The sequence below is a fragment of the Melanerpes formicivorus genome, unplaced genomic scaffold, assembly GCF_026170545.1.
Source record: "Melanerpes formicivorus ecotype bairdi unplaced genomic scaffold, bMelFor1.0.p_v2 SCAF_7, whole genome shotgun sequence".
NCBI lineage: Eukaryota > Metazoa > Chordata > Aves > Piciformes > Picidae > Melanerpes > Melanerpes formicivorus.
The window spans coordinates 12,714,410-12,741,919 of NW_027142359.1; the positions used below are offsets into that span (position 1 = coordinate 12,714,410).

The following is a 27,510-nucleotide window of genomic DNA, read 5'->3' on the forward strand; positions in this document are numbered from 1 at the left end:
CTAACTGCTTAGTCAGTTGATGAAGTTGCAACTAATTTATAGAAGAGTGGAAGATTCCTACTACAGGAATGGGCAAAATAGAAGACTCTTCCCTGTATTAAAGCAAGATAAGTGTGAAGATAGATAACTTTATTTCCCAAATCTCTTGAGTGGACCCTAAATCAATCCTACTAAGCAGACAGTAAATACTGTAAGATTTGATTAACACACAAGCTGATGGCTTTATAACCTTAAAACTGTAACAACACGTCTCTGTAGGTAGGAAGAGTGTGTTTTGACTTTTTCCTGGATTACAGTCTACAGTTACTAGAGAATGACTGACGGCTTAGAAAATCAAACCAGCAAATTTTTGTACACATGTACATGTGTATGTATTGCAATCCATAAAACTTCAAAAAAATCAGGAGCAATTTGAGCACCATATTGATCAGCTTGTATGCAGGTTTTACTCAAGCAGAATTCCTTTTTGGTTCAGAAAAATAAGTTGGGAAAAGATGACAAAGTCCTGTCTTAATCACCATAATAGCACTATAGCAATTTACATCCCTGGTTCATCTGCATGCAAAACACTTATAGCCACATATGGGTCTGCTGAAGACTTTCACCAGGCTTGACTCTGAGCACAACAATTATCATTTAAACATAAACATATCTGCTAAATTAAAGAAGGTAAAATATGTGTATTTGTCCTTGCAGGATGAGGTCTTTAAACCATGGGTGAAACATCAGAAGTCGTTTTGTCACTGAATTGTTTTAAAAGACTTTGTGAAACACCTTCAAGTACCAAAATCAAATAATTTACAGCATATATTAGTTGCAGGAAATGTAAGTCTTTTCACAGGACTGTATGACCTCAAAAGCCTCTCAAATCAACTGGGTAAGGTGTAAAAAGCCTACAAAAACATTGCAGCTCCATACCATTCTTCGGTTACTTTTAAGCTCATTATTATTGCTTTTTTTATAAAATCACTATAAATAGGTGTTTTTAATAGATCTGCAGATAGATCCTGAACCAAAATGACACAAATGGCACACTGTAATTAGACAAGAGAAGGGGGAATGAATTTGATGTTCTGCCAAAGCTCATTAGTACTGGTCATGCACTCTGGTGCACAGACTGTTGCTGTTGACTGGTAATAGAGGAGCACACTACTAGCTGGACAGGAAGGAGAATGTGAAATTATTCTTCTAAAAACTGAGGGAAGTATTGGAGAGAACAGAGAAGTAAAAAGGAGAGTAAGTCTTCTTTTCAAGGACTGAGATATTGCTGTTCCTGACCGTATGCCAGTAAAAAGAATGCCATTTAGCTTTGGCATTTATTAGCATGGCAAAGGCTAACTGCTCAGAGGTACCAAGGCCAGAGTCAATGTCTGTATTGCCTAACCTGACTGGCATTTATTTGGCAAGCTGCACAATTTTTTTGGCAGATTTGGTGTTCCCCTTGCTAATCATGTGCTATATATTCCTTTGTGTGTATGTTTGATGGTATATAAAGAGTGTGTGTTGCCTGGAGCTACCCTTTCTTATTAAAGCTGACGCAGGTTTAGAAAGCACTTGACTTTGGTATAACTTTTGTTCATTCTTATTCATCCTTGCTTCCTAGTGGCCAGTTTCTGACCCTGAAGGATATTCTTACAGTGTAGATAACATACATCACCACTTACTTCAGCCATGCCAGACAGAATGCAAATTGCTAGCTGGCAGCCTTGGGTTTACTATGTTTATTACAAATTACACCAAACTGGGTGGAATTAGTGATATGCTCAAAGGTATACAGGCTCTACAGAGGGATCTGGACAGGCTGGATTGATTGAACCAAGGTCCATCGTATGAACTTTAACAAGGCCAAATGCTGGGTCCTGCACTTGGGTCACAACCAACCCATGTAATACTACAGGCTTGGGGGAGAGTGGCTAGAAAGCTGCCCACTAGAAAAGGACCTGGAGGTGATGGTTGACAGCCAGCTAAACATGAGCCGGAAGTATGCTCAGGTGGCCAAGAAGGCCAACAGCATCCTGGATTGTGTCAGGAATAGTGTGTCCACCAGGACAGGGACATGATTGTACCCCTCTAGTCCACACTAGTGAGGCTGCACCTCACTTTGAGGCCCCTCATTACAAGAAAGACATTGTGTTGTTGGAGTGTGTCCAGAGAAGAGCAACAAAGCTGGTGAAGGGCCTGGAGAACAAGTCTTATGAGTAGTGGCTGAGGGAACTGGGATTATTTAGTCTGGAGAAGAGAAGGATGAGGGAAGACCTTATTGCTCTCTACAACTATCTGAAACAAGGTTGTAGTGAGGTGAGGGTTGGTCTCTTCTTCCTAGTATCAGTGGTAGAATGAGAGGAAATGGTCTGAAATTGTGTCAGGGGAGGTTTAGATTGAATATTAGGAAAATTGTCATTACCAAAAGAGTGGTCAAGTACTGGAACAGACTGCCCAGAGAGATCATGGAGCCACCATCCCTGGAGGTGTTAAAATAATGTGTAACATGGCACTCTGGGATGTGGTTTAATTGCCAAGGTGGTGGTAGGTCAATGGTTGGACTCAATGCTATTAGAGGCCTTTTCTAGCTGAAACAATTCTATGACTGTATGACTCTCTTCTATGACCCTGCATGTTGTAGCACAGGAGAAGAGAAAAATATTGTTGAATGCTGCAACTCACCTGTGAAGTTTATTCTATAAACAAATGTTCTGTAGTTCACACAAAGGTAAAAAACAGTGAAGCTCGGGTGTGTGCAGCAAAATAGCCTTAGGTGCATCAAATACCCACTAAAAATATGATGGAAAATAAATACTGTATAAAACACTAAGAAATGGTGATAAATGAGAGCAAATATAGACTTTAAAAGAAGGGTTGGGGTAAGCTATTTACTAACCAATTAACAAAATTACTGTAGTAAAGCTTTCTGCTAAATGGCAAGAATATTTCCTTTCTGCTGAGTCCCACCTAAGAGGAAGCTCTGAAGAGTTAGAAGATTACTGCAGTCATAGCGTGCCAGGGCAGGAGGCAGAATTTCAGCACTGCTTCTGTGCAGGTCTTAAGGGGGAACATAGATCTTTAAAGGTCTAGCATGATCTATTAGATTCTTCTTTGGCTTTTGTAAACTTTTTCTTAGCCAGTAAAAGGTATTATATAAAGCAGGTGAGAGTTGTTTTCTTCATTCAGATGCTAAATGTTTGGTTGAGCTGAAGAACTGAACAGAAATTTCTTGAGTCTTCATTCGGTGTTCCTTAGTGAATGATGTTTCCCAGCAAAGTAATTTGGGGATTTCTTGTTTAAATGCTGTTCTCATATCCTATGCACATATTGTGTCCATATTACTTGCTGGCCAGTGACAATAAAACTCCATGAATCAAGGTCTGATTTCAGCTGTATTCCTATAAATTTAATGAAACAGCAAAGCTGATAGCTTTTTCTTGGTAGGAACCAGGGAATCCAGACTTGAACGCTTACCAGCTGCTCTGTTGCGTTATGGGTAAGTTGCCAATGTCTGCCTGTCTCAGGGCCCAGGAGTTTTACTGGCACTTTTTGGCAAAATTAACATTTGCCTCTCCTTCAGGTGCCCCAATAAGAGCTTGCTCTGACACAAGTTCAGAAAGTTAAAGCAATTAACTTGTTTAATTGCTCAAAGGGACAGATACAGCAGATTCGGTACTCCCTGTGATAAATGAACCAACTGCAAGATGATCTCAGGTTAATAAATCCTGGGTAACATCTGACACAGTCACAGTCAGAGATGCAAACCTTTGCAGTAGCTCTAACAGAAGAGAGAGGTTACCAAGAGTTCAGCCATGTACTGAAGTTGCACTTCTCACCAAGAAAGGTGTCTCTGTTTTGGGTGGAGAAGAAGCACAGTCCACCAGCCATCCTTATGTCTGTCTTTTCCTCCCAGCTGCTGTTGCTGTCCCATGCTGCACCCCTGCTGCTGCCCCCTGCTGTACTCCTCTGCTGGTGCTGGTACGGGTGCCCCTGCAAATTTGCTGGTGCAGTGCCCCCAGACCACGCAAGAGAGATGTCCCTGCTGTGGGATTTATACCCTAGCCCAGGCTGTCTATGCCTTCTAGGTGATGTTTAGCATGATTTGGGAGGAAAGGTGAGTAACAGGGTCATATATATGTAGCATGTACTTAATTTTCCTAATTTGCATATTGAGAAGTGTCAACTTTAATATTACAGTTGCAGATAATTAGGCAAAGGTCTTCATTTGGGCACCCTGGTCCTCAAAATCTGCCTTAAAAATTGTCTCTGGCCATCAAATAATAAACAGGGCTAATAAAGTTTGTGCTATTTTAGCCCTGCTTCATTATTCTTTTTTACCAAAACAGGGCAGTCTTATCTTCATAAGCTTCCCTTCCTCAGTTCTTTGTCAGTCCAGCTTTGCAGATCTTCATTTTACAGAAACATTTTCTGGTCCCCAACCATACTAAACTTTCCTCTCTGTACAGTAGGCCAGGCAGTTTTCTCACACACTCCTAATCCAAATCATGAATAAATGACCACATACCAGCATGCCAGTGTAAGATTATATACAGCAGAGATGAAGTACTGACCAAAATGCTGATGAGAAACAAGTCTCTCTTCTGGGAAAAGTAAAGAGTAGAATCTTCCCTAAGATTCACTTTGGTAGATGCTTTAGAGGTGATGGCCCTATGTGGATTGACATTTGCTGAGAATCTGGGATTGAGGTTGTCTTGAATTTAGTAATTTGTGTCTGGGGGTTACAAACCAAGAAAACAATGGAAATGGGGGGCTATTCGGAAATTATAGTTTTCAGCCTCTCTGCTTTTACTGCTGTGTTATGTTCCCAGCAAAGGTCACAAGAGCTTTCCATCTATGCCATGGTTGGACAAGTCTTGCAAAAGAATGAAAACATTCTCACGCCAAAAGCCAGGGAATAGCAGATGAAAGTCCTGTCAAAGGTGAATTTTCAGACTGTGAGGCATGTATACCTGATGACTAGTCTTTAATGAGTGGAACCTGCAGGTGCTATAGCTGGTTTGTACAGTGTATTTGGAAGCCTGGCACAATCTTTGTTTGAAAAACATTTATCCATCCGAGTATTCGAGAGCTGCTTACTTGAGTAAACTCCTAGGATGCTTGGTTGCACCTCTGTCCCACCTGGAATTACACTTACAACCTCGAAGCTAACATGGCATATGAGTAAACTCTGCATAGAGGCAAGGAAATAAATATTTTTCTCTGCTGAAGTCAGAAATAATTTTGCCATCAAATTCAATGGTACTGGAAAAAATATTTATCCAGTGTATGTGACTCATTTCTTTCTTTGGATCAGAGGGCTCTCTTGAGATTAATTGTATGGCATGACCCACTCAGAAGCAAAGTGCTACTGATATGGGTGTTAGATATTGTGATGATTTCCCAAGGTAAATTCCAAGCTCTGTATTCTTTTGTTAGCTTTTGGTCCTATTCAGTGATTTTTGTTCCAGTTCTGGCACGACATCTAGTATTAAAAAATGGTGTTTGTGAGACAGCTGGCATTAATACCAGAGTGGGTAGGAGCCTTACTGACCCTGACATTTGAAGAAGACTTCATCTATATACATAAATCAGCTTAGTTACTGGAAGACTTTATGTTGTGTTTATTTCTGAACAGTAACACAAGCCAGATACATCAGTAAAGTGAAAGAAAGAAAACATCAACAGGAATCTGAATGGAAACCAAATACTGCTGAGAATGAAACCTTATCACAGGATGCAGGAGTTGGCATTCCCTGCTGCCAACAGCTTTCACAAGCCAAAGAAGTGAGAGAAGTGTTTTATGAGAATTAAAAAGAAGTTAGGAGACCCCCTTAGATAACTACCCACCTACATGTAGCTGTCACTGAAAAACCAAACAGTGGGAATGAAGAACAGTAAATGCTTATTCTTCTGTATGGCCAAGTGTCAGCCATGGGGCTCCAGTGAAATGAACGTGCTCTGCCTTGTGTAAATATATATATTAATGGCTTGGAGCTGCACTATCAAAGAAAAGCAGCTGAACAACAGAACAGCAAAACAAACTCTGAGGCCTTCCACTGCCTACAGCAATATGCAGCTGAAGTTGAATTCTTCGCTCATTTCAATTCTGAGCTAAACTCCATCTTCAATGCCATCAATACCATCAGTGTCATTACTGCAACCGCTGTGTGACTTTGATGCAATAACTATTAATTAGACTATTTTGCCCTCTCTCAACAACAGCCCCAGTGCTTCAGTTCCTAATGGAGTTTATCTTATTGTATTTTGATTTTGTTCAGAGCAGCCTTTCTGAATTCTAAGTTACTGTAAGGTAATTGAATGTACAGCAAAGGTTATAGAACACCCTTCATACTTTAACAGCTCATCTGCTTCACAACATTACACATCAGCAGCATAAACAGCCAATTCAATAATGAACAATACTGACATAAAACTCGCACCCTACAACCCACAGTCTTCTCACTCCTCTCTCAGAGGTCAGCAAGGTGAACAAATTTGGGAATGTCAGATCAAAGCAAGAGAGTACAAACCAGTTAAAACCAGTCACTTTCACAAGCAAGACCTACTCATCCTTAGAACATCATTAGCTGTTCCATTTGTCTTGCATCACAATGGTTGTCCTATATAGTTCTGATACTTTTGCATTAGTCTGAATCTAATGGTTTCTTTTGTCAGCCAATAGGTATAGTTAGCATGTTATCTAACGTGCTGGTGTCAGTCTTTCCACTGGTACATGAAACAGCAGTGAGTTAATATGCATTGTAGGAACTCAAGTTCATCATCACTCTGCACAGGGAGCAATGCACATCTGCGTGTACTGACATTGCTGTGGCTCCTGCCTCCTTTAGTTACTGAGTAGAGACAGGACAAGAAATGCATGTCTTTTCTTATCTACCTCTGTCTCACCTGTTCCTTTGTGTTTTCACAGTCCCCATCACAAAGTTGAGCTACTCTACTTAGCAAAATGAAAAAAGAAAAGCTTGGGGTATCTTCTGAAAAGCTTCAGCCTGTTGCAGGAACTAGCCCCAAAATGTTGCAAAGATTTACTGATATTCCCAGCAACATTCAGCTAGGTCTCTTTACCTACACTATGAAATTGATCTGTTTCCTGCCTCTTGATTGGGGTATATTCCATTTCAGAAATTAGTGAGCTATATGGATTTCAGTTGTTTCTTTTTAATGGAAAAGAAAGTTAGATGGAACTTAAGGTTTTGAAATGCAAAATGCTAAGCCTCAAATTTGATTTCAGTTTCTACTTTTTGGGTTTGTCATAACCAGTTTGCCAAAATATAACTAAATAACATGCATCTGATCCCAAAAATTCTAAGCCCCCAATGACTCCCACTGACTTGAGGGAAGTTTCTTATTGCTACTGTTGATGAGTTTGAGTTCCTACCAGTGTGAAGGTTTAGGTCCTAATGTGCTGAGAGGCTTAAAAATATCCATGAAAAGAGTTACTGATAATCAGTGTTGTTGAAATGTCAGCGAAGCAACTCAAAAGTGTCACAATGCAGTTTCCTTATCACTGAAGTTATCCCTGAAATGGAAAAGAACTACAGGGGCTTTCTTACTCTTTTTATAACATCATTATGGCCTCATCCCTTTAGAACACTTGATACTCGTGGCTCCCAGGAGTAGAGCACGAATGAATCGAGCACTGAGGATACTTGGCAGTATCACAGTTGCAGTCATGAAATCTTTGATTTTGAGGTTCAGTGCAAGTTTTGCCTGAGTGATTTGTGAGGTGGATGATAGGAAGGATGCTTGAAGATTTAGCCCTATATGTCTCTTTGGTTTGGGGTTATAGGTATCTAAAGCTCCATTATTGTTTTGGTAAAGCTGTGTAAGAATTTTCTGAAAACTCTGTCTCCCTAGATTCTTAATGTCTACAGAATATTCCTTATGATAAATATTAATAATTTGCAAAGACATGGATGAATGCATTTTTATAATTATCAAAAAACAGTCATCCTGGTTTAGTGTTTAAAATTAATTATAGTAAGGAAACTAGCATTCCATAAGGGAATTGCATGAACTCATCAGAGTGAGTTCATTTTGCCTTTCAATTTACCTTTGTTACAATTTATTTACTGACTTTGTGTTTAACTTCTAAGCACTTAGTGAAGTCTCACTTTTTTGTAACTAGAGGGCCTTATTCCAAAATATTTGATTTTCAGTGTATTTAATTTGCACAGCTTGATACAAGTCCATAAGAGGAGAACAAGGGTAACAAATATTTAAAAGTTCCTTCCATTGCAACGTTCTTTCTGGTGTGAGAATGGAAAATCAGTACATAAGTATTTTAGACTGTAGATACTCAGTTTTTACCAGGCTATTGAAAGTCAAATTTAACCAAGAACCAGTGGCAGTTAGAAATTGTTGATTTCAGGGACAACTAAATGTCCCTTTACCTTCTCTGGTTCTCCTGTATCCTACCATATCACTGGTATGCAGTAGGCACCACATCATAATGTGTGATCACGTTCCACCCAAGAAATGTACTTCCTTGGCTGTACAATGTTATCTGCAATCTCTTTTTTTTTTTTTTTTTTTTTTTTTTTTTGTCACTGTTGTTTTTTTCTTTTGTTTTTTGTAGTGGGAATAATGATCTGATCACACTTAATTGCAGACACCTGAGATAAATTGTAACCAGCTGTTTAGATACCATCAAGCACCTCAGCATTTCACCTGTACTTTGATTTCTCTGTTGCCATAGGGACTAGCTCTAGTTTTCCAAATCTGTAACAGTGAAACTGGTGTGGAGGTCACACTTCTAAGTAAGCTGGCAGTGGAAGGATCTTTGCCAAAACCTATCTGCAAAAGCTCCGACTTCATCTGATGCATGACAGAATGAAAACAGCAGCTAGGTATGGGAAAGACTCAAGTAAGGTTTGATGTGTACTGGAGAGCAGCAGTTCCAGAAGACATTCTCGCACATTGTTATCGTGAACATAGTGCAGGAAAGCAGTACAAGAAAAGTCTTGAGTCCTGAGGTATCATAGAATAGAGTTTCAATATTTAACATGGTGGAAACAGAAAGCCAGGAAATGGAGGAAGAGCTTGCTAACCTGATGCTTGGTTTGACTGAAGGTATTCTCTTTCCGTTTGTAGAGGCAAAGGTTTATTCATTCTAATACTGCTAGTATAGTGTCTGACTCTTTCAGAACACTGATGAAAAGTAATAAAAAATTGTATAGCCTTTTGAGATTTCAGAAGTGTTCTCACTTTTTCTTCATGATGATATGCTTTTCTGCAAGGGGAGGAGACACTTTTTTCCTTCCATCACCCCAATGATTACAGCATGGGAGAACAATATATAGTCCTTCTAAAGAATTCTTCCTTCATAGGATCATGTGAAAATCCAATTCTGGAATAAAATAATTTTTCATTTGAAGCCCCACTGTACCCCCTGCAGGCCACCAAGAAGGTCCTCTGGCTTGTGAGTTTCAAATTTAATGAGTAGCAAGACACCAGTTCCACAGCTATCATCACTTCAGCTCCAAAATCTAATCCACTGCATAGTTTGGAATTTGTTTAGGAACTGTAGCTCCTTGCAGAATCTGTTTTAAAGTCTCCAAAGGGTTACTACTACGTAACAAAATGGGACACCATTTTAAGGGCAGTTCTGCAAATACAAGCTTTCATCTCTAATGCATTCTCTTTTTGAGTCTCCACCCAATCTCCCTACTCTTTTAAAGACTGGTTCACTTCCATTAGCAAAAATAGCATTGAAAGTGGGCACCCTTGGTTAGTCTCCCTCGAAAGCCAAAATTGAGATCGTATTGTGACATTAGTATGCATCCTTGCTCAGAGCAGTGTAACTGATGCAATACATTTACAGCAAATTTTTAAATTTCCATCTTAGTAAAGAGAAACTGCCATTCAATCCAGTGAAATGCTTTCTCAGCGTCAAAAGATGCTATTACCCCAGGACTGGCACCATCCTTCATCTTAAAGAGGATATTAAATAAGCACAGCAAATTCGTGCAGGTGAGCCTACTGTACTAAACATAAAATAAACCTACGCATTGTTCAGGATGAATTATTTTAATGCTTCTACTTTGAGTCGATTGGCCAATAACTTTCCCAATTTGTTAATATCTGCATTTAGGAATAAAATGGATCTATGTAACCTATATTCCTCTATGTTTCAGTCTGTTTCAATGTTGCCACAATCAGCACCCTGCAGTCTGCAAAGTATGGCTGGTCAGCACCTGGTTTGCATAATCTAGTGCTACAACGACACAAAAAAGAGCCAACATCAGCTTGGGGGGGGGGGTGTGGGGGGTGTGTGTGTCTCTTTTTGAAATGTGAAGGCTAACCTTGTCTAATGATTGCAAGATTTATGAACAATTCAATATCAATAGACTAGAAAAGTGAAAGGTCAGTCCATGTGTACACAAAGACTAAGCAGCTTTAGGAGAGATGAAAGATAAAATGAAGATCCAGCTTGGATTGTGAAATATATTTTGAAGACAGAACAACATGATGAGAAGGAGAATCCCTATACAGAAATATTGGGGTTTGAGTTCAGGAATATACTTTAATCACCCCAATTTTAATACACAATCCTGCTTCTTGTGGATCTTGAGCCCAAAGCAGAGTGAGACGGCAATATTATGTCCCTTTACACCACTTGCTTATTGAGATTTAGAAATTTTACTTCTATTATATTTGTTATGATTAAAGATCACTCATTGCATACCATGCTTTCTCTGTGTACCCTCTTCTACTTTATTTGCTAAATACTAATTAGCTGGCTTGAAATGTCAGGAACCCAGGGCAACTTTTAGGCCCAAACCCTGTCTTTTCTTTTTGTGTGAGTGAAACTGTGCAGATCAGACTTTATACTTTTCTTAAAATCTCTTTTGACTTCTTAGCTGTCTGTCATGATATCTAAGGCCTTGTTTATCCCTGTCATAAGTCTCAAAGTGCTTCCCACTCTGCACTGTATCCATATTTGCTGCATATACTCTTTCGCTATATTATAATCTCTTCTTCTCTCACCTCCAAATGTGTAAAGCTGCAAATAGGGCACTCTTTCTTCTGCACTTTATTTAATAATACCCAGACTGTGGAAATACAGTCGTACAGCTGCCTTTCTAATTAATCAAAAAGACGTGCACTAATAATATAGCTACAGATAAGTAGCTGTGCTAGCAATCACCCAGTGCTGTGTTGAAAGGTGCCTTCCTAAGTAGACCCATCATTAGCCAGTTACATCATGGACCTCTGCATGGATTGGGTAAGTATGTGGCGGAGTAGGTTGTAGGAAAGAATAATCAGGGAGAAACCAGTCCCACTATGCAATGACTGAAAAGAAAGAAAAATGTGTGGAAGTTGTTCTGGTTGAAGATGGAGAGTGGGTGGGTTTGAGAAAGATTTGTGGCAGGTGCTAGTGCAGGTGGAATGTGTTGGGATAATTAGCACAGGGTAATTTGAAAGTATTGCAATGATCATGGGCTCCTGGACATTTTTGGATCAGCTCTGCATCGTTCCTTGTAGGTCCTTCTGGCTTGCTGGCTGAAGAGGTGATGTGAAGCAAAAAGGACTGAGCAAAGCCCCAGAGGAAGTCACCATTTGTATGGGGTCACTTTCCACCCAATTCTGTTCGAATCTTAACTGTAGATTCAGATGGGAGGTGCTGCTACCACATCAATCTTCAGGTGGTGCTGAGAAATAAGAGAACTCTTGGGTTTGAGAAGCTATGAAGGTTCAGATTTCTAAAAGAGTCTTCAAACTTTCAATAACTAAAATACTAAATATTTATAGCTGTAACGTGACAGATGGAGTTGAGTGAGCAGCATTCCCTACCTTCACTACATAACAAGCTTCTGAATTGAAGCCATGTGTATTTTGTGAGGACTAGTTACTGTGTAAACAATGCTTGAAGATGAACAGTGGTTAGGATAAAAAATGTTGAGGACCCTAAAGAAACTGACAGTCAATGGTTTTTTGATTTAAATAATTGAGCCAACCATACAAACAAGACTGGCTGATAATTCCTTCTCTCTTCACTAAGGAAAAAATTCCAGCACTATCCACACTTGCTCACCATCAGGGTATCACATTATATATATATATATATATATATATATATATATATATATATATATATAGTGTGTCAGGTAGATGATCCTTGGGGTCCCTAACAATACTATGATTCTATATACAAAAAGAAATCTCAACATCAGTGACTGAACAAGCATTGAGTAACTCTTATGTTATTTTATGATAAGGTACCATGCCCATTGTTTCACTTTGCTGGTAAGCTTTTGTTCTTCTTTACTATTTGCCAGTTCTTGAACCACAACCCACAGTGCTTCAACTTATCAGACTGCTTTTGAGTTGTATCTGATAGGCAGATGGATCTGAGCTCTCTGCTGCACATGTTCCAAGCTGGGTGATGTAAGCCAGCTTTATCCTAGAAGGCTTTATTCACAGTACTGCACTTCTGTTTCTGTGTTAATGTGCCAGTATATACATGCTTTCAGATTCCAAGCTCTGCATTTTCTGCACTGATACTGCTTAGAAGCAGAGAAACTCTCATTTATCAATGGACAGAAACAACCCGCCAAAATGGAGTAACAGTTGCTGGAGAGTGATTCGAGGTTGTGACAGAGATGGAGCAGTAGGAGTCTGAGTGGAGGAAACTCATACAATGAGCAAGAACAGCTTGTGTCACGTTACCACCTGTTCCTTTGACATCTGAATTTATGGTCTAAACCATAAATGGCCTAAGGCCTCATTTATTTGAACTTGGGACAGAAACAGCACATGCCCTACAGAGCTTAGCTTCACATTTCAAGTAATGATCACATGAAAAACTGAATAAAACTCACAGAATTTGGGGGGTTTTGGTAACAAACAAAAGCTATTGTAGAGAAAGAAGGTATCAAAATACTCCTAAAGTGAAATAAATTATAAACAAACAAACAAACAAACAAACAAACAAACAAAAAAAAGGAGAATAAAAGAAAAATAAAGCAGTTAGATAAATATGATTATGATTGTTTGATTAGAATGCCTTGGTCTTTGGAGAAATTCAGGAAAACAATAGGCTAAATTCAGTTATCACCAAGGAAATAATCAGAAGGCAGCAGAATAACTGCAGCAAAACTCATGTCAGTATGTTTCTTGGTGCTGTAGCTTATGGGAGGTAATATATACATGTTCATCAACTTGAATAAAATATTTACTGCGACTAGAAAAAGTGTAGGATGTTTTTAAAGTTCTGCCACTTGAATGAAAAGCATGAGGCAGGTGGTGGTGACAAAGGCTAGGGAATATGATAACAAATATTAATAGCAGTTCAAAGAAAGGATGGTACAGCTGCTGCAGAAATGTTGGATCCAGCTCTGCAGCTAAGCTGAACTTGGTCCTCTGCCCTGAAGTATAAGAAAGAAAAATGAGTGCATATAACCATGGATTTGCTCTAATCTATGATTTGAGGATGCCAGTAGACACACAAAATATCTATCCTGCATGAAACAAAGCAGACTTATTTTCTGTATTTGTTTGAGAGTGACAAATATCAATAATATGGCAGAAATGTTTAAACAAGGACACAGCACATTGCAAAGGAAGACAATTCATCTGTTTTAGCAGCTGGTTTGAAGCATTCAGTTAGGTATCCATTGCAGTGAAGAAACTCCCACAGTTGCAGTTCCTACAGTGCTTATTCATCCTGGCTAGAAGACTTGTCTAGGATAGTTTGCAGCAGCAGATTTGGGCATAGGAAATAATTTTATAGCTATTCTTTACTCTCTTGTAGGTCCAGGTTTCATGTTTAATTGAAATTAATCAAGCTACATAAATGAGGTCACTATCTCCATACCTTTAAAATGACTGGAGCCTGAGCTCCCCATGATCTCTGATATCTCCTACAAGAAATCAATCTATCCCCAGATGAATTCACAAATTGCTAGTACTAATATTATCTTTAACAGGCAGCTCACTTGAATGAAGAGATGCCCTCTCAATTCCTGTTGACTTGCCTGGGAAACAAGTACTCAGGACCTCTCAGTAGGAAGCTCAGTACTTCATTCAGGTAGCTGTGTCTGGAGTATGCTGCGTAAATGGAAGATATTCTTACATAACAAAGGTGGGCACTATGTAATTTCAGAAGCACACGGGACAGAAATATGAAATTGCCATCTGTGATAGGAGCCACTGGCAACTATTCTCACACTGTACAATAATTGATTTATTGCTCTGAATTTGCATATATGCTTGTATAGGGATATACTTTATGAATAGTAAAGATGGTTTCTATAAAACCCTAAATAAGAACAGTAGCTATTATAAAAATAAGGTAGATATATATAGCCTGGCTACTGAAGGACTTTACTTGATTTTGTGAGTGTGCCTTTTCAGTTTGATGGTAATGGATCCCCTTGTTGCCATAGTTGTTGTTCAGCTTGTCATCATAAGTGATGTTTGTGTTTGTGTTAGTAATAGCAGGAGAGTTTTCTATCGACTCGCTAATAATACATGAAGAACTGCAAACCAATCCATAATAAGCACTTATCTTTCTTTGCTTCCTTTTCCCCTCTAATGCTTAATTTCTGATATTTGATTCATAATTTTTTAAATTTATTTTTAAAGTTTATAAATTCTGTTCCATTTGACACTTTGGCTTTCTGATGGTGTAGATCTTTTTTTCTCTGCAAAGGAACAGACATGTGAACACTGAAAGTGAGCCATTCAGGATCCTGTTGGGAGCTCTTACACTATAGCAAAGGTAGCCACAGAGTATTCATGTGCATTCAATCTCTTACAAATTGTAGTAATTCTGTCCTCAGTTTCTTTAGTCCATATGCAAAATCTGTGCCATGTTTATAGGGATTATGTATGTCTTCCTTCTTTTGTTTTGGTGATGAATGCTAAAACAAAACACCGTGAAGAACACTTTCTGGTCATGCCTGTTGGCTTCCTCAGGTGGTACTGGTGACCCTCCACCTGCAGGCTCCTGTGATAATTTCTTAACCTTCAAAGTTTCTGACTTTAGATATGGAATTTTGAGTATGCTGTGTATTGTAGGATGTCTCTTGTTTAACTTCTACCCCCTTCAAAATTATTAGAATAAAGCACAGTGTTTCATATGTGATCTTGCAGTAGTTGAGTCCATTCAGCTGAGCTAGAAAGATTGTTTCTGAAATATCAAATACCTTTATTTATGCTTCCTAGACTGAGGAGAAAATGAAGAAATAGAAAAGAAAGAAAAAAACCCAACACAGCAGATTCAGCAGATCCAGCAGATCTTACCTTACTATTTTCCCTTTCTGTTTTCATTTGCACTTCTATTTCCATGCAATATTTCATTTTTTTATGCATCTATCACTGTTTGCTTCTGTCAAAAGTTCAAAGGCAGTCTGCTTTCATAAAAGAGAGATGGTATTGACTGATCTATCATATTGCTTCTACCTTTTTTGACCAATACTCAATGCATATTTCCAGTTTTGAAAAGCATTTCATGAATCACTGGACAGTTTGAAAAAATCCATATTGTAAGTTCATTACTTTGCTGGCTGCTGAATGTTTTCCATTGGCTGTGTTTGTGATGCAAAAGTGCAGCCCTTTCTCTCAGAAAAAAAGGAGTTAAAATTTCATATACACATAAATAATAAAACTACATAGGGAAGTGATATCAGAGTGATGTATTTCATTTCCTATATACCTTTGACTGCCCCGCTGTCCATTAATTCACACACATTTTCAGCATATTTCAACCTCTTTAGCACCTTTAGTCTCATTTTTCTAGCTAGTCAGTCGAAAACCGATTACTTCTCCCCCATGAAAAGTGGCACTCCGAGTCATCTTCCCAAATGTCACTGGCTAGAGGCCCAGGACAAGCCATATTCTGTTCTGCACTAACAGTCATGGTTTAAGTTCATACCTCATGAGGCTGCAGATCTAGAAGTGGGAGCTTTAAACTTGCTGGTGAGCTCCTTGCCACAGCAAGCTGAAGTATAAAAGATGTATCAGAGTTAATTTCAGCGGGGTCAGGATTTCACTCTTGAGGAGGCAGATCCAAGGCCTCACAGACCACAGAATACAATAGAAATGACAAAATGATGCCACTTTAAAAGGAGTAATTTTATATTTTTAACAAATATCTTTTAATGCTTAGCCACATATAGAATTTCATATTCTTCAATTCAAAGGCATAAGAATATCAAAGTGGTCCTGATACAAATAAACTTCTTCCTCCAATCTATTTTAAACACTTCTATCACCAATATTATTCTGAAAAACATCTTCACACATACAGGAATGCAAGTGCTTTCATCATTCCTGCAGAATAACATGTAGAACTCAACTAGAGTTTAACTACTTGTATCACACCAGATCTCTTTTCCCCTCACTTTTTTGTGAAAAGTACTAGATAAACTCTCTTAGACCTGTGCCCAATTTAAAACTGGCTCTCTAAAATAGTCTATTTTTTTTTTTCAGCAAAAGAGCCACACTGCCATCAATGAGTCACAAAATAATTAAACATTAAAGATTGTCTGGGCTTTCATTATGAGAAGGTGACAGGGCTGAAGAGTAGCTGCAGCTTCCAGTTAAGAAGCATTCTGTGCGCTGCCTGCATCTGCAAACACCTTACCTCCAGTTATGTTGGAAAGGGGAGAGGGACAGCATAGTCCAGAACAGGATTTGCTGAAGTCACACACAGTTACACAGCCAGTGTGTTCAGGGAAAACAACCTGGCAAACAACATCTGGGTCATCAGCAGAAATACTGACTGTTGCCCTCATCCTAACTTGCACTGAATATTTTTTCTACCAGTTGCTGAGAAGCACTGTCAGAGATGAAGAGGCTCCTCCTCTTGAATCCTCCAGGACAACCATAACGTAGAAAGCCTAATTGTTTATCATATTTAAGGTGTCAACTATGCTCTATGTTCTTGCTATATGGACCTGAGGAGAGATCAGCCATAGTTTAAAAGAGTGCTTCACACCTATATGAGGAAATATCTGAAAGACCTGAGTTAAATTGCATTATAAAAAGTTATGTCAATCATTGACAGCTCAGGGAATGATGTTGAGTTGCTGGAACATGTCCAGAGAAGGGCAAGAAAGCTGGTGAGGGGTTTGGAGCACAAGCCCTATGAGGAGAGGCTGACGGAGCTGGGGTTGCTTAGCTTAGAGAAGAGGAGGCTCAGAAGAGACCTAAGTGCTGCCTACAACTCCCTGAAGGGAGGTTGTAGCCAGGAGGGGGTTGGTCTCTTCTCCCAGGCAACCAGCACCAGAACAAGAGGACAAAGTCTCAAGCTGCACCAGGGGAAGTTTAGGCTGGATGTTAGGAAGAAGTTCTTCACAGAAAGAGAGATTGGCCATTGGAATGGGCTGCCCAGGGAGGTGGTGGAGTCATGACCACTAGAGGTGTTTAAGAAGAGACTGGATGAGGCACTTGGTGCTGTGGTTTAGTTGATTAGTTGGTGTTGGGTGATGGGTTGGACTTGATGATCTCAAAGGTCTTTTCCAACCTGGTTGAGTCTATTCTATTCTATTCTATTCTATTCTATTCTATTCTATTCTATTCTATTCTATTCTATTCTATTCTATAATTTCTGTTCAAGCAGTTGTACTCAAGAATCAGTAAAAGAGCTCTGCTGTTCCATGTCCATTATCAGTTTGGAGAAGTTTGTATCTCTTTGCATCACTACTTCTTACATTACTTTCTTACTCTGCAAGGATTTTAATTTTGTCATCTTCATCTTAGGTCCTCCTAAAGCTGCCACAAGCAGATTTTTATTTCATGTCACTGTTTTGTCAGCCTGTAGCTATCAGAAAGGTGAAAGTGAGAAGGGTACAAGAGGGGAAGAGAGAACAACTTAGTCCCTTCCATGCAGATGGAAAGTTCTCCTCAGTCAGACTTTATTGCAAAACCTAACTAGGCTCTGCCACTTTTTCTCCCGGGCTAGGGAATGCAGCTGTTGATGTTTTAATCTGTCTTTGCCCCTAGCTCTAAGGAGAAACAGAAATGCACTGACAGTTTGGTATCTCTTGCATATTGAAAATAAATTGGTTGAAGCAGGAAATCAGATGGACTTTAAGATATTCTCTGTGTTGACTTGTTTCCAAGTTGATTAAATGCTTAGAGTTCAGCCTATGCTCTTATCCTCTTTGCAAGTTGGGTATACAGATGCCTATCTACATGTATGCAGATTTCAGTAGTGTTAAAAAACAAATATCCAGATAGCTACAACTATTAATTCATAGGAATTTAAAATTAAATTGAATAGCTGGGCTGTTTTCCAGATGATTTCTAAAGTTCCCATGCTTACACGTAAAAACCTCTGTAGGATTTATGTTACACTACTGCATTTATTTCAGTGAGCATTTGACTGCCAAGAATACCATCTATGACCATCATGGCAATCTAATTAAGTATTTGACGAGCAGAAAGCTGGAAATTATTCAAGCCAAGCATTAAATTAGAAAATTTAGTTTGTCTCCTTTATCAGTAGATTTTTAAATCAGCCTATTCTACCAAAACCCATAAGTTTAATGAATTTGGTCTGTAACAGATGTCTAACACAGAGCCACAAGCCTAAATCATAAAGATGATGCTTCAGTTTGGCATGGCAAAATATATTAGTAAGGCTTAGAAAGGTCAGTCACCAGCAACCTGCTTGCTGATAGTTGAGAAATAGCACTGTAAAATGCATGAGCTGCCTTTTGTAGTCTCTTGCAGCAAGCCTTGGAGAGCCACAGATAATTTGCTTTCAATGATTCATCAAGTTGGCCCTTTGTTTCACTAATTTGAGTGTCAAGTGCAACCACGTAATAAAGAATTACCAAGACCTGATAAGATTCTTCTTATATTGCTTCGTTTGTCTTAACAACTGCTACTATTGAAACTAAACCCACAAACTGAATAAATGGCCAGTGCCGTGCAATATGGCATTCTTCTCAAAAATGATAAAGACAGTTTGCTGCGCTGTCCGCTGATGTACCATACATCCTTGTTTCTGCTTTCTTAAAAGGCACTAAATGCTGCATGCTGTGCCAGGGCTAGAGATGGCACTTGTGTCACTGTTAGTCCTCTGATCAATTAGTAAAGACAAAAAATAGATTTCAATGACAGTTCCAGCCTTGAGAAAGCTGCTACTGTGACCACGGTTGAGTTGGTCTGCAGATAGTTTTCTCTTTAATGTAATCTTTAATATTATATAGCTATAGGTTAGATGTGAACTATATACTAGAACTATTATTTCCATTAGTAGTTTCAAGAGAAATATCTTCATGATTAGCAGATAATAATAAAAAAATGCTATGCTGTCAGTTTAATAACTTTGTAAGAAATCATCCTTAAAAGGGCTGGTGTTAAAGGGGCACATTTATAAACGTGGAATTCCCAGAGCAAGAAATCTATGTTATTTGACGTCCGATGCTGAAGTTCTCATAACTGAACTGTACAACCTTAACACAAAGAAAGAAATAATGATAAAATCTTCAGAAGGGTGCTTAGGAGTGGCGAAGTGTCCCTCCTCAGAAACCAAAAAGCCTGTGAGATTTACGTTAAAAAAACGAAGAAAGGTTACATCAAAAGGTTCTGAAAGCAGTTTTTAGGGCTTGGGAAAGATTGCCTGGGAGGGTGTTAGCGCCGCACAAGGAGTTGAGGGCGTCGACTTTTTTACCAACGTGAAGTATTGTCTGAACGCTAGCTGCCAGGTTCAGGAAGCCCAGCTAGCGGCGGGAGAATGATGAGTTTTCTGCCAGGGAAAAATACAAATAACGCAATGTGAGGGTTGTGCCCCGCTGCTGTAGGCAGGACAGAAGCCTGGGAGGAGGGAGGTAGGGAGCCCCTGACCGTTCGCCCGGCGCCCACCGCTGGCCGGGGGGGAGGTACCGCCCGCTGTCCGCCGGGACCGCGATGAACGCCGCGCTGATCCCCGCCGTTCGCTACTCCCCGCCTGCGCCGCGCCGGCGGAGCAGCGCGGCAGAGCGAGAGGCAGAAGTTAACTTCCACCTGCCCTGAAGCCGCCGCTGCGCCGGCGGGAGGAGGCGGGGGCGGAGGCGGAGGCAGGCGGGGCAGCCGAGGACCCGGCTCTGGCAGCTTCCGAGGGTCCGGCTGGGTGTAATTCTCCCCTAATCCCCGCCACGGCGGCGCTTCTCTGGCCGAGCCATGTCTGCGGCTTCCCCGCCATGCCGAGCCTAGTGGAGAACGGGAGGACTGGCGGCCGAGAGGCGCACAAAATGAAGACCCTGATGGTAAGCGCATTGTTGGCACTGCTCATCCCGGCGCGGCGGCGGGGAAGAGAGGAGTGGGGCTACCCCGGGCACCCTGCACACTCTCCAGCGTTTTCCGGGCTGCAGCCCCGCGGTGATTCGGGATCGCGCGAAGCCGAGCAAAGCCCCGGCGGCAGCAGCGAAGAACTTTCCGCCTGCTTTCTTTTATTCATGTTGCTCGTGGTTTGGGGGTTTCGTGTGTCTGTGTGCGTTTTCAGGAGCGTATAGAAAACCGATCTGCTTAAAGGACGAGGGTGAAGGTAGCTGCGCGAGGGGGGAGCGCTACAATCCTCAACACTCCTTGAAATGCACGTATGAGGTTCCCGGGAGGGAATACGGCTGCTGGGAACTGAGAGGAGCGGGGGAGCGGGGCACACAGAGGGGAGAAGGGGCAAGCAAGCAGGTCTGGGGAAGAGGGAGGCAGGAAGGCAGAGTAGCGAGCTGGTAAGGGGGCCGGAGGAGGAAGGAGGGAGTTCCCCACTTCTCGCACTTTTGCCGTGTCTCTGGTGGCGTGAAACTCGCGGGCGTCACGAGTGCGGCGGCGGGGAGCGGTGCGCCCCACTGGGCCCCGCGGCGGGGGGAGCCCGCTGCCCCGGGCGCTGAGCCGCCTCTCTCTGCCCCCCGCAGCGCCACGGGCTGGCCGTTTGCCTGGCTCTCACCACCATGTGCACCAGCTTGTTGCTCATGTACGGCGGCATCGGCGGCAGCGGGGGCCACCCGGAGCCGCGGCGGCGGCAGCAACAGCAGCGGGTGGCGGCGGTGCCCAGCCGCCCGCCGGGACGCGGCCAGGACCAGCCGGCGATCCCCGTTGGGGCTGGTCTCCTGGAGGGCTACATCAGCGTCCTGGAGCACAAGGTGAGCCTCGGGCCGCGGGGCCGCTCGTCTCAGCCGGGCCTCGGGCCAGCCGGGGTCACCGCGCTGCCCCGTCCTCTCAAGGGACAGCCGAACAGGTACTTGCACCGCTCTCCCTGCCCGCGATCTGACCGGTCCCCCTCGGCGAGATCGCCGTGTCCTGGCTGCCTCGTTGCCTGGGCTGTCTTTTGCAGGCTTGGGATGCAGTCGCTGATGGCCCCGAGTGCGTGGGTTAATGGGGTCAGGACCCGGTGCCCTGCCTGAGGAGTGTCCCGCGTTCGTGAAGTGTTATTTACTCCCTTACTACTCAGTAGACTATATAAGGTGAAGCATTTTGTTTCAGGGGATGGAGGTACACTGGAAATGTATGTTTATAACAATATCTGGAAGGGTTAAAGAATTAAGTTTAGTTACTGGAATGGAAAGTTAATAGCTAAGTGTTTATTCTTAGCTCTTTTCCTGTTGGGAAACTGAAAAGAAATGTATCTCCTGCACAGATGACCTTTTTACTTTCTTCTCCTGGGAAGCAGAACTTGTCAACCATAGTATCTACTCTGGAAATTTGGGGCACATCTTTAATGGTGAACAAAATTATGTCCCTCCCCTTGCATCGGTGCATTGTCAGACTATAGTACCTGTTTACCAGGGATAGGCAGATTAAGTTTTGGTGTCTCACAGGGCAGATGTAATGACATAAAGTGAGCAAGGTGGCACATCCATGCTGAAGAGATACTCTGCTTCAGTAATTTTCTCAGAAGGCAGATTCCTCTTCTTCTTGTGCAGTGTTCAGTTTGTTGCATTTACCTGGAAACTCCAAGGACCTCTGCCAAAACCAAAGATAATGTTTAGTACACACAATTCTTGCAGTAAAAATTTACTATAAAAAATGAACAAGGGAAGAGTGGATTCTTAATTTTGTCATATTTTCACATCCAGACTGACATCCTTTTGAAAGATATGTTGTCAAACAAGTTACTGGACTCCGTTTAGAGGTACTGTGTGGAGAAAAGTGACCTTGATACACAGAGATTTTTATTGCGCCTTCTGGCTTCACTTTCTATGCAAGAGTTATCTGTAGGGCTCTTAACAAAGAGAAATAGCTCCTGATGGCCCCTTGTGGGCTTTATTTGGTTTCTTACTTTTTTTTACTTTTTTTTTTTTTTAATTCTTAAACATAATGTCTATATAGAAAAAGTTATTTTGGCCCTGGGGCTTCCCATTGTGTGAGGTATTCTCTTGTAATTCTTTTGTTCTTGAACATGACTGTAGTGATGAAGTGTAGATGTATGTGCATACAATTTTGTCAGCAGTAATAACTGAAAAGACATCTCTTGGGTGTTTTGGGTGTATGTGTGAGTAGCCCTCTGACACTGGTAACACTTTACATTGGTTTCTCCTGACTCCTAAACACTTGTCATTAGTAGAACATACTTTAAATTTCTATTTTATGTTGCCGTGTGTTTTGGAGAAAGCTGATGCTCTGGGGTTTTTAATGTATTGTAATATGGTCCAAACCCCACAGACGGTCCATTTCTGAATTTCATATCACATAGCTCATACCTCATAATAATAATCTCTTGAAGGTTTAATAACTTTTTCACATACCTTCTGTGGGTCAAAAAAAGAGTGTGCAGCCCCTGCCATGTTCCCAGCTTGCTTTGTTTTACTGTAATGCACATGAGATCATGCAGAGAGCTGTGCAAGTGTGGTATACAGAGCAGTGAGGACAGTATTACCCATAAGGAGATGATGGGGTAGAGAAGGGCTTTGACTCTTAGTAGTGTATTTATTTTAGTAATTTAGCAGACCTACGGATTTACAATCCCAGAATATATCAGTTTCCTGCAGAACAAACAAACAAAAAAGGGGGGGAGGATGCAGAGGATCCCAAGCATTGATGTTTTGGAAGAAGAAGGATTCAGCATTGATGATGAGAATAGAGAGAGAGAGATTGCAAGAACAGAGAAATTGTGAAAGATTTTCGGAGAATATGTTCTTTGGGTGTGGGATACTGGAGACTGCAAAGAAGAGAGGTTGTATAGCAAGCAGCATAAAGATCCAGCCCAAAGCGAGAGGAAAATGGAACAACCAGGAAGATTTAAGGAATATTAGAAGACTTTCAAGAAGAGAGCAAGATAAAATTCTTTACCTGTGAGAATGACATGGTGTTTGAGAATGACGTGGTATTTGAAGAGACAGGAAGGTCTATAAGGAGATGAAAAGTAGCTATTGTATGAGGACAACAGTCTTGGAAAGGTAAGGGACGAATGACTTCAGCAATGCTACATGTTATTTTGATGGCACAGAGGTGACAGTGTGAAATGACAATGGGTAGTAGTTTTTTCACAATCCAACTTCCTTAATTTCCCATATAGAATCTTGGGACCATCTGTCAGGATGACTGACCTAAAGCAGCGTGACTGTTACGCAGAGTTCATCCTTGGTGTGTGTCCATTCATGAATTGGCAGTCATCAGTAGACTGAATGTCTAGATCATTTAGAACTAGGAGCTGAAACATGTTATTACCTTTACAAAGACTTTGTTTCTGTATCCCATGGCTTTCTTTAAAAGGAAAATCTACTTCCATGTTCATGGTGTGGTACCCATTTTGGTGCTTTTAATGAGAGTAAGTGTGGAGATATTTGTGGATGCTATATAAAGTGTTGGAATTATTAATCTATAATTACAATGTAAGTACTGACACATTACAGGAGCTGTTCTATGGTTACATGTTACATAGTAGCATAGACATTTTTCTTCAGGGATAAAATAGAATACTTGTCCACACTGAAATACCTTGTATTGCAAATGTCTGTCAGTACTAGCAGTGAAACTCCTTCAGTAGTGCTGGATGATCATGCGTGAAGACTGCTTGCCAGAAAATCAAGGTACTTAGTAAAGTACCAATGATTTTGAAATGTAGCTTGCAATATTGTAATTACCAATTACTTTCCTCCTTTTTGTTTTACTTTTAGTAAGAATAGTAGTTCCTCACCCATTCTGTCAAGATAAGTAGGCAGTCTCTGAAAATACAGCTAAAATACACAATATTCTTTTTACTGGTTTGAAGACAATTTTTGCAGGAATCTCTTGTCACTTGGTCAGATTTGTAGTGTTTTGTTCTTAGTGCTTTGCCTTCATGGTTGCTGCAAGCCCATTTTTCCCAGAATCAAGCAGCAGAGCTCAAAACTGATGTTCTTAGCTTTAGTAACCTTGTGCAGTTTAGCAGTAGTGGTTTTGTTGGTTTAGTGGTTTTGTTGAATGGAAGACTTTAAACCAGAAAAGTCACAAATAGAGTGGATTTAGAGAGTGGTTCTTGGTGTTTCACCTCTGCATATCCCAGAGCAACAGCAGTTGACAGTCATTGTTTGAAATTAATTCATGATACTGGGTTTTATTCCCAATAGTGAGATGTTTATATCCTAAAAACATTTGGGACACAAACATGGTTTGCTGATAGTTGCTATTGAGAGGTCAGGGACTGAAATGAAGTATCAGCTACCTTTCTGCTTCAAGGAGCTGTTGCTTCCTACAGGGGCATATCAGAGGCATATTGGCAGAGTGTAGCACTGCTTATCTATTGCATCTGTTCTGCCATTGGAAAGGACAGGAGTCTCAGGCGGGTGACTAACATCTTTCATGAATTCTTTGAATGTAATCCTGAAATTAAAGAGGTTTTCACACTGGCATCAAGGGAAGCAGAATTATTCTCTTCCACGGGGAGGCATGGGGATAAGACTTTCTGTTGATTTATCATAGTGCCAGCAAGAAATTACAATGCTAATATTTTTAAAGCAATTACTGCATACAAATAAGAGACTTTTAATGAAAGTAGAAAATCTAATAGTATTCCAGAACTTGCAAGAAATAAATATTTAACCATTATATTACTATTCTGAAATGGATGTGAGAACATGTCTCTGGATAGTTAAGAAGCTTTTTTTACCCAGTATTGACTCAACAATTGGTATTACAAACAAAATATGAGTTTGTCATGTATGTAATTGAATAATATTTCAAGCCATCAAGGATTTTGTTTCTTAGAAAATTAAAAAAAAATACCAAAAAGCAATTTTGTAGGCAGAATGCATGATTTATTAGAACCATGTTGAAATGCCTTGAGATCAACATGATAATTCAAGTGATCACAATGATCTCCTTATTTATGATAATGTAAATTATATGCAGAGAAATCTTTGTGAGCCTTTTAAATTAATGCATATCTGAGAACAGTGTAGTTAATGAAGTGTTTGAGGAAGAGTCATTCTGCAAATAGTGCTATAGCTCCTTAATCTTTGAGATACAGTAAGTTGTTCTAGGACAAAATTAATTTTTTCTGGGATAGTAAACTTGGTGAAGTTCAGTAGAGGGTAATAAATAGTAAACAGAAAGAGTTTGGTATTTGAACTTCTATCTAAATAGTTAAACCATTGACAGATCAGATGTTTGGGGAGAGGGGAGTACTAAACCAGCTTTCATAACTAACTTATGTGAGATGGAAAGAAATCAATTTGGAGGATTTTAGTGTCTTTCAAATTAATTTGTCACAGTATCATAAGGTATCTTACAACCAAGTTGCTTCTCTTGCCTGAGGTGGGATCAAGCCCACTGAGTTGAAGTAAGCCTTGTCCCATGGTTTCAGTGGAGGTTTCAAAATTCTCACCTGTAAAGGAAGAAGCAGCAACTCTATTATGTGATTAAGCATTTGATGGAGCTTTTGTATTTGAGAGATCCACAAGGGGGAGACTTTATTCTGGAATAACTTTGTTGGGGACACTTCCAGCTGTGGGAGATCTCAGAGGTCTAAGTGTTTTGTTGGTTTCTTGCCACTTTTTAAATTTTGAGGTACTGTAGTTATCTTTTATGTTGTAGGTTCATTAAAGCCCTCATAAAGCTGACAGAGTTTAAAAAGAAAAGACTGTGTCAGAGAATATAACTGAATATCCAACACACAGAGCAGAGACAATAGTTCTACCAGATTTACCCAACATTTAAATAATGACTGCCTTATGCGTTATGTTTTCTTGCTTTTCAGCTACAGCAGTAGTGTGCTTTTTCAGGCTAACAAATCATAATGTTGGATTTGTTCATTTTGGTGACCCTTGTCTAAAATCTTTAGCAGCTTTTGTGTACACTAAATGACAATACCTGGTGTGCAATACAGAGCACACATCAATGATAGGTATATTTTCCTGTTTCCCAGGTTGCTTGGCACCTGTGCAAAGAACTAGCAGCCCTAGCCTGGCACTGTTTCTACTCAGAACATCTTGAAATGTTTTCAAATGTTTACATTAAAGGTGTCAGTTATCTGTAAAGTTTTTGCATTTGTTTTCTGAAAAAGGCCATATTCTGTAGTTGGACAAATTGTTGTAGGATTCTGAATCCAGTGTCTGTTTGAGAAAGAACGCAAATATCGGCTATCAGGATAATCAAAACAAGAATTATTTTGCAGTTACCACCATAGCCTAATTCTTTATAAGATAAGTGCCGGTAAAGATGAAACCTAACTAGTGGATGTAGTGACTCCAGACAGAGTTCAGGACCTGTTGCTTAAAAGATTTGTCTAAAAAGAGTACAGGTGTTATTAAATACTTGGATATCCCTGAAAATTAAAATATGTTTGGTATCCATTTAATCACAAGATCACACAGGATGTTAGGGGTTAGAGGGGACCTCCAAAGATCATTGAGTCCAACCCCACTGCCAGAGCAGGACCATAGAATCTAGCACAGGTTGCACAGGAATTCATCCAGATGGGTCCTGAAAGTCTCCAGAGGAGGAGACTCCACAACCTCTCTGGGGAGCCTGTTCCAGTGCTGTGTGACCCTCACAGTGATGAAGTTCCTCCTCATGTTGAGGTGGAACCTCTAGTGCTGTAGTTTTTATCCATTACCCCTTGTCCTATCCCAGAGTGCAACTGAGCAGAGCCTGTCCTCTCCCTCTTGACACCGAGCCCTCAGTTATTTATAAACATTTATTAAATCCCCTCTCAGTCTTCTCCAGACTAAACAGCCCCAGGTCTCTCAGCCGCTCCCCATAGGACACATGCTCCAGTCCCTCAATCATCCTGGTGGCTCTCTGTTGGACTCTCTTGAGTAGATCCCTGTCCCTCTTGAACTGGGGAGCCCAAAACTGGACACAATATTCCAGGTGTGGCCTCACCAGGGCAGACTCGAGGGGGAGGAGAACCTCCCTCGATCTGCTGGACACATTCTTCTTAATGCACTCCAGGATCCCATTGGTCTCTTGGCCACAAGGGCACATTGCTGTCCCATGGATTACTTGTCCGCCAAGATTCCCAGGTCTTTCTCCACAAGGCTGCTCTCTAGCAGATCACCTCCTAATCTGTACTAGTGCAGTATATTATTTCTTCCCAAATGAAGGACTCTGCATTTATCCTTGTTGGTGTGTAGTGTTACTATGTTCATTCATGTA

At 40.6% G+C, this 27,510-nt stretch overlaps 1 protein-coding gene across 1 annotated transcript in view; it reads left to right on the top strand.

Annotated features, from left to right (window-relative positions):
* Positions 1 to 20,041: 20,041 nt before the first annotated feature.
* The window catches only part of ST6GALNAC5 (ST6 N-acetylgalactosaminide alpha-2,6-sialyltransferase 5), a 78,760-nt gene continuing 71,291 nt past the window's right edge, over positions 20,042 to 27,510 (top strand). Inside the window, exons 1-2 of the mRNA XM_068141061.1 lie at positions 20,042 to 20,204; positions 20,850 to 21,077. Coding sequence (XP_067997162.1) covers positions 20,139 to 20,204; positions 20,850 to 21,077 — 294 coding nt within the window. The 5' untranslated portion in view covers positions 20,042 to 20,138. The remainder of the gene's footprint in view (positions 20,205 to 20,849; positions 21,078 to 27,510) is intronic.